Below are 7,652 nucleotides of genomic sequence, written 5' to 3'. Positions count from 1 at the left end.
ATTCTGCAGGTTACATTATTCATGTTGTTCTTACTTGGGCTACATAAAGACAGAATAAATAAGAACAACTTGGATGCAGTTAATATGACAACGGCAAAGATATTGTACCTGTCTGCACAATGGGAACTGAATATGCCTATAAAGATATGTACATCAGGTGAGAGGTCAAGCCAGAGGGAGGTCAGTGCACAGAATTGTGGGACTATCCGACCTAATGCCGGACACCCGTCCACCATAGTCACATTACCAGAGGGTCAATAGTTTCACAGTGCTCTGAAAAGATCAGTGCATAGACTGTGTTGTACAATGAACGGCAAGTACTGCAACAATGGCTTCCAAAATTTAGAAAAGGACAATTTTTATTCCCTCAACTACCTTCCTTCATTATCATCAAATGTTTCTTTCAGCATTTTGGCCACACAACACTGTAGTAGTGTGTTCAAATTTGTCAACGACATATCACATATGATAAAAGCAACTTACTCTCCTTTCAGAAATTCTGGGGACATGAAATTGACCTCCATGTTGACATCAGGGGGTAGTATCCACACATGACACTTTAACGGATGAGTGGGGTTTTGTGTGCTCAATTTGACAATGTAATGTGGTGCTATCTTTTAAGCATGATCGTCAATTCTCCACGTTTCTGTAATACATTCTCTAGAAACAGACATGGTTTTTCCATCAAAGTTACATTATTGTGCCATTTTACAATTCCGGGGACACTTATCCCAGGGACAAGCCATAAGATCCGGGGACTGTCCCCAGAAATCGTGGATGTCTGGTCACCTTACGTATGACTTACATTACAATGTAAGCCAACTTCTACGCATCACAATATATAAATAGCAAGGATTAAATGACTACACAGCAATCAAGCACAATCACAAATGAGAAAAAACTGTGCTACATTCAAGAATGTTATTGACATGGGTGCACATATAGGTTCCACAGAAATGAAGGTTCCATGATCATATCATACCATGACAGTATCAAACAACAGCACAGATTAGTATCTCAATTATCAATATTTGACAAACTACTGTAACTTATTCTTAAATTTAGAGACAAATTAGAGACATCGTAGTAGATTATTTAAAGGTTTATACTAATTGAGCAACAAAAAATGAAATACAAAAAAAATGTCAATGTTGTTTGTTTTAATCAGATCATATGAAATACAGTATGGACGAATGCTTCATATCATTCAAAATTGGAAATTAAATCTGCTCTTAGTTACAGTTATAACAAATTGTTCTGTTAAATTAGACCCCATGTAGATTCTTAACTTCCAATCCACATCTTTGGACATTGAGTACAACACTTCGTCACATAGCACTACTGATTATGAGTGTCCTGAATTAAGATTGTGAGGCAGATCAAGAATAGGAACAATAATCAGATTACTCCTACACAAAGTTTCCAAGGTAGAAAGATAGGAATGATTTAGTCAGCATGCTAAAAGACAACCCACATGGCAGGTTCAACTTGTACTGATCTATTAGCTCTTTGAACTTAAATAGGCAACAATTCTTCAAGAGATCTCAATGGTCGGTCTTATGATCACGCAAGGCTTAAGCGACTTTATCATTAAATTAAGAGAGAGAGGCAGGCCAGATGTTTCAAAACCACAATTTCTGCCTCAACTAATTTTAAACTACAATTTAAGTAAAAGTAAAAGAAAAAGAAAATATTACAACCATATTAATCGTATGGTTCATTGGGAAGTCAAAGTGGCTCCAGACTGTCATTCTAATGTTTTGCACTTTCCAGCCCTTCAACTCAAAAACAAAAGCCTGGTGCACTACAATTGAAATGATTCCACTCGAATGAATAGCTTCAGAGGCAACGACTCTCCTTTTACAAGTTCTGCTGTATGTACAAGACACCGTGTTTGAAGGAGATCGCGCCGAGCAGAGAGCTTCCACACGAGATGAGAGGAACCGATCTTACAAGTGTTGAATGACTTCATTTATCTATGCAAACAATTTTTAACGTTTCATTTATAGGACACTTTGCCTTCTGTAATGAGTATCCATCTTGTTACGGCCCTGCTCACAATCAAACAGTCCTTTATGGTCTTCCTGGCAGCCTGTCAGATGGGTTTGATGACTTCTTACTAGGTTTGATTTTGATTATTTCTTTCCTGATTTCTTAATCCCTCCTCCGGCTGAAAAGAATAAAACGTATGGGATATTGACTTGATACAGTGCCATCTAAAATGGGATACTGACTTGATACAACTGATAAATTGAAATGGAGTATGCAAACACTGTTTTGAATTAACCTTTCACAAGATATTTGAATCCTTAAGGTTGTAGACACAATTCCAATCGATGTTTCAGTTGCTTGCATCCAATCGTTCACACACATTGAATGTAAGATATTAACTAAACACCGTCCCACAATGCCCTGTTGCACCCGAACCGAGTTTTCTATTATTGTTACTTCCCGTACAATGACCGACTGATCAGCGCACAAACTGACTGATTCCTGTTAACGACCAGAGCTTGATGAGGTCTCATGCAGCTATAGTAATATGTGATTGGTTACATTTGTTAAAACTGTGCAGTTTTTGTCTTGAACCAACGCACACTGCCGACTGCTAGTCGGACATAAGCCAACAAAACTTAAAACTGGTGATATCTTGATCAGTCGGAGTCTTCAGCACAAACACACACATTGCACTGCTATCAGTCATAGTCTTAAGAACACACACACTCTGCACGATGTTCAGTCATAGTCTTAAGCACACTCACACACTGCACAACTATCAGACTTAGTCTTAAGCAAACACACATAAACTGAGCAGTCAGTCTTCAGCACACACACACTGCACAACGATCAGTCAGAGTCTTCAGCACACACACATTGCACGATGTTCAGTCATAGTCTTAAGAACACAAACACACACAGTGCATGACGATCAGTCGTAGTCTTTATCACACGCACTGCACAACTACCAGTCCTAGTCTTAAGCACACACATTGCACGACGATCAGTCTAAGTCTTAAGCACACACACAAAATGCATGACGATCAGTCATAGTCTTCAGCACACACACGTACTGCACAACTACTGTATCAGTCATAGTCTTAAGCACACACACACACTGCATAAAGTAATGAAAGAAGGTATAAAATAGAACAATAAAGCATAATTTACAACAACTTCATAAAGTTATTTGATGTCCTTTTAATCTTTTGTTTTAATACATACTGTATTGCCCTATATAGACTTACACAAAGGGCCCTTCTGTGAGGCCTTAGATTTCAATTCCTGTAATTTCTTTTGATCTTCTTTCTGTTTCTGTTTAAATGCTAACTCATCCTGAAAGGAGAAGGGGAAAAAAAAACCCCAGATAGATGTAAAATATGACACGTAACGTATGCAAACATTGCAATGCTTTGGATTTTATTGTTGAAAACTACAACTATTGGTCACCAAAGAGACTTGGAGCAAATAATGCTGCTAACTTGTTAAGGTGTCCTAGGGTGTGATACTGACAAACTGATCACAAGCCTCGGCTGAACAAATATATATGTTATTTCACGATATTTTCAACAATTTTGGATACTAACAGGCCTTGAAAATTGGGCTGTTTAAAGGCTGGATGCCAGTGGACTTTGTCATTTGCCAGTAGAAAAGAAAAGGCAATTTTCTGCCAATATCAAGTCATGGAGAACTCATGGAGAACATGTAACAAGGCAACATCGTTAGGCCTCAAAGAATCAGCATTCCTTCCATACCTAACATAAGCCCTGTATCACTGCTTACTACCAGCGAATATTATTGGGCTGCTCTGAAAAGCTTGTATAATAAACTGATGTATTTTGTAATTCTGGAAAACATCAGTAGCCAGTAGACTAAACTTGTGAAATTCAAGGCATGTTCTAAATAAGAGACTGAAACAGCCCATTTTTGGAATAGATTCTTTAAATATATTCTTTCCCGTGAATGAAAAAGTTGTTTGAAAGATAATGCAGTTTTTACTTTACTACAGTACAGTTTATTCTCTTCAGTGAGTGCAATACCATAAACATGTTTGTTACATGGTGTAGAAGAATATGTAGCAATTTGTTCACATAACTTAACATGGCCCACACTATAAAACACACACTGTATGTTCTTCAATCTTTGCTGATGTCAGATATAATCTTAGAAAATTGAAAGCAACTTACCTCATCCAAGTCTTTGCTAGCTTTCTTTGCTTGCTTTAAAGGCTTCTTCTTTCCACCTAGTAAGAAAATGATTTGATTACTGAAACAATCATTAGTTTTATTAATTGAAGCCGGGTGACAACCCGCTTCAATTAAAAAATGTAGCAAAATGATCACTTGAGTCCGAAATGTGCTGTAGATGGTTGGAGAGGTGTGTAGGTTTGATGTAGATTGTAGTTGATACCAATTCTTTACTTATCTGTTTACAGGTATTCACTTAGGTAGACCCCCTGAAAAGAGTATACAAGTGTGTATGTCAGTAAGATACTGTACATCAAAAGTTCAAAACCATTAAGATATACAACCATTAAAGCAGCCATACTTTTAAGGCTTTAAACCTGTAAGGGAACTAAACCATACGTGTAGCACTCTTTTTCTGTAGGTTGTGATAAAATATTCCTGCACATAGTAAAAATGGACACGAAGATTCACTGTACCTTGTCTTCCTGACATTCTGAATTCTGCTAATCTTCTGTAGAGAGGAAAAGAATGATGATACATGTTGAATTAAACCTAAAACTTGAAGGAGACAAGATCTGTAACTTATAATTAGCTAACTATAAGTTCCTTTTCTCGATTTCAGCCTTACAGAGATAAATACTCAAAGATACCTATTTGCTTATGGAATCGTGCATAAAATGCAGTGTGACCACTTTGCAATTTCGGGATAGGCTTGCTAGTTATTTTGAACATGTATCCGTCAAAAGGCCAAGATCGGGAAAAATCAGAGCCCATGTATTTACCAGTGAAAAATAAGTTAACTGAAAACCCAATGATTTTGCGCGAAGAGCAAACAAATTTTTTTTAAGAGTGTTTTTAATTGTCAGATGTTCGGCATAAGTGGCATATCATGGCAAGAAAAGGAACACATTATTCCGAGTGAAAGGTGCCAATTATGGCATATTCGGCAAATAATAATGCATGGAGGAATAAACACAAGGGTAATTGGGTGCTAAGCTCCCACAAAAATTTAGTTAACATGTGCGATCTTTTGGTTATAAACAGCACATTCGGTACAAATGACATAAAAAAGCCATGACAAGATAAAAAGGAACAAGCACTATCAAGTGCAGAAGCTCTGGGGTACCTCTCCATGGATTGCTCAAATAAAACACTTTAAGATGCAATTTTCTGGCATATGGAAGTGAAGAATAGTACACAGAGAAACATATTTTTCACATGGTGCATTGTAAAGCTTTGTTCTGTAACCCTTACTCCTTAGTCTAAAACAGAATGATAGGATAAGGTTAGGATTTGAATTAAATAGACAAGAGATACTGTACCTAGTCTGGGTAGTGTGTGGCAAATGTGTCAATGATATTGCCATAGTCTAGACGAATATCCCTATGAATGCTGAACAGTATGATTTTGTTCATTCACCAATGGTTGACCGACGAGAACATTTGATGAACTTCAACTTTCAAGATGGAGTTGTTTCATTCAATACTCGCTTGTCGGGGCATAATTAATAAAATGCTCAGAACCGTACAGATATTCCAATACAATTTGTCCACTTGTGAGTTTTTTTTGGCGATGTCCGTGGTTGTGTGAACCTCTTCAGTAGACCAAAACCTGCACCACCACAAACGCACTTCTGGCTTAGGCTAGGCTTTACTGGAGGCCCTGTTCGTTACTTGTTAGGTTGCATGTTAGGGTGCATACTTTGTGGACGTATTAGTTACTATTTTATGTGGAAATACACAATATGTGATAAAAATGTCGTGAAATATGATTAATGATGACGTTTTGCATGAAAAGACACCAAGGAATTGATTTCTTACCCTCGAAGTTAGTTAAACTTGCTCTCGAAATGTTTCTGCTTACAGTTATTTCGCGTAGCTTACACGACATGTGTGTACTGGCCAAATTTGATCGAATTGAAAGTAGCATACATCAAAACTTACTCATTCAAGGCTGGATTCACCATAGGAAATCGACATACAGTCTGTAGTGTAACTGGCAAAAAACGGGAATTGAAAGGCTAATATGTCAACACAGAATGAAAAAAAGGTCTGACGTAATGTGGCAGGAAAGGAGGGAAGAAGACGTGGGAGAAAGAAAATGACGAGGGGAGAGGAAGGGGACTTGTAAACGCACATATTTCATGACAATCATCCTTAAAGGAATTGAAGACACGCGCACAAAGAAACGTCTCATGCCGGTAATCTGACCTAGTTTCGAATGAGGTGTAACAGAAGTGTTAGACACCACCATTGATCCCTGAGAACACACATACAGCTTGCTACCGTCGGTAATTAGACTCTAGTCAGTGTACAGTTAATACATAGGCTACAGCTACGGTCAATACCCATCCGGTCAATACCCGTTTAATTACTGTCTGCATTTTGTAGCGACAAGAAGAAAACTTCACTTGCAAGCAAGAGCCCGGCAAACAGTTTGGAGCGAGTCTTCAATGCCTTTAAAGCTCTTCGACGGACAACATATGAAGGCATTAGCACACTGTTGAAAATGTGCCCTATAGGCCTATGCTATACTCAGCTGTTATGTACACCCGATTAACTACGCTCTTCTCTTTCATTGATGTAGACGTCCATCTTGTCAATCACAATGTGCTCAATCTCCGTGATAAACCCTGTTTACTAGCTGGTATAGTTTCATTCAAAGAGGAAGACTACCGACAATTTTTGCCTCCAATCTCCATCTACATTTACACAGTGTAACCAGTTTATTCGAGGTATTTCCTTTCACAGGAAGATAACCCCTTTAAGAGAAATATCAATACGTCAGTTGTAGACAAAATTATCCTTCCAATGATATAAAATTTAAGCCAATCGGAAACGCAGGTATCCATTTTAACTTGTTATTTCTGGAACGTCGGATATCCCATTCAAGTAATTAGACAGGGGACATATTTCCACAGGGCCGACAAATTGAACCGTGAGGACTTATTAAATTACAAGTATAAAGTCCTAACATACGTAGCCTATTCCGTTTGTTACTAATAACCACCTCATCAAATCCTTTATGAGCTCTATCAAATATAGGAGTTTTCTGTATTCCAAGACGATCATTCTGTATGAGAATCGTATAAGGTACCCCCCCCCCCAAGGCCAACGTTCCGTAATTGTGACCCCCCAACCTTAGAATTCTACTCACTTCCTCCAGACTCCCTTACCCAGTTTCCACCTCCGCATGTAATTTCCGTTTCGGTAAACGTCGAAGCCAAATATGGCCCATATTACCACGGGCACCGATCGAGGTCAAAATTCCCAATGTTGACTATGGTCTGTAGGACCCCCTTCTCTCTCTCTTATGATTCTATTAAGGTTATTTACATATTAAATTGTGTAATTTTGCAAACACGGCGATAATGTATAGGTGAAACACGTTCTCGGTTCTGCTTACGTTTGAATAATTGCAAAAAGTCTATTTTTCGTGATAATATTGATGTAGTCAAGTTCAGTATTACTT

General features: G+C 38.0%; 1 protein-coding gene across 3 annotated transcripts; it reads right to left on the bottom strand.

The window, feature by feature from the left end:
- Positions 1-1,145: 1,145 nt before the first annotated feature.
- On the bottom strand, positions 1,146-7,390 carry LOC139960942 (translation machinery-associated protein 7-like). Of its 3 annotated transcripts, none has more exons than XM_071959665.1 (6): positions 7,357-7,390; positions 6,125-6,176; positions 4,658-4,692; positions 4,182-4,237; positions 3,243-3,330; positions 1,146-2,170 (listed from the first exon to the last, which is right to left on the bottom strand). In XM_071959665.1, exons 1-6 carry the CDS (start codon positions 7,373-7,375, stop codon positions 2,136-2,138), a joined length of 285 nt encoding a protein of 94 aa, XP_071815766.1. In that variant the 5' UTR covers positions 7,376-7,390; the 3' UTR covers positions 1,146-2,135. The 3 variants fall into 3 exon arrangements, with proteins under 3 accessions (XP_071815766.1, XP_071815765.1, XP_071815767.1); XM_071959664.1 differs by lacking the exon at positions 7,357-7,390 and adding an exon at positions 6,392-6,449; XM_071959666.1 differs by lacking the exons at positions 6,125-6,176; positions 7,357-7,390 and adding an exon at positions 5,504-5,929.
- Between the last annotated feature and the right edge of the window lie 262 nt (positions 7,391-7,652).

Source organism: Apostichopus japonicus, chromosome 20, assembly GCF_037975245.1.
Source record: "Apostichopus japonicus isolate 1M-3 chromosome 20, ASM3797524v1, whole genome shotgun sequence".
NCBI lineage: Eukaryota > Metazoa > Echinodermata > Holothuroidea > Aspidochirotida > Stichopodidae > Apostichopus > Apostichopus japonicus.
The sequence above is the reverse complement of the archived record's forward strand: the minus strand, read 5'-3'. Positions and strand labels throughout refer to the sequence as shown.

Coding starts and splice junctions, on each gene's coding strand:
- LOC139960942 (XM_071959664.1), bottom strand. CDS start 6,434: ATGGTGGTGTCTAACACTTCTGTTACACCTCATTCGAAACTAG. Junction 4,693..6,124: donor GTGAATCCAGCCTTGAATGA/GTAAGTTTTGAT, acceptor TCCTCTCTACAG/AAGATTAGCAGAATTCAGAA. Junction 4,238..4,657: donor CAGAATGTCAGGAAGACAAG/GTACAGTGAATC, acceptor TTTTCTTACTAG/GTGGAAAGAAGAAGCCTTTA.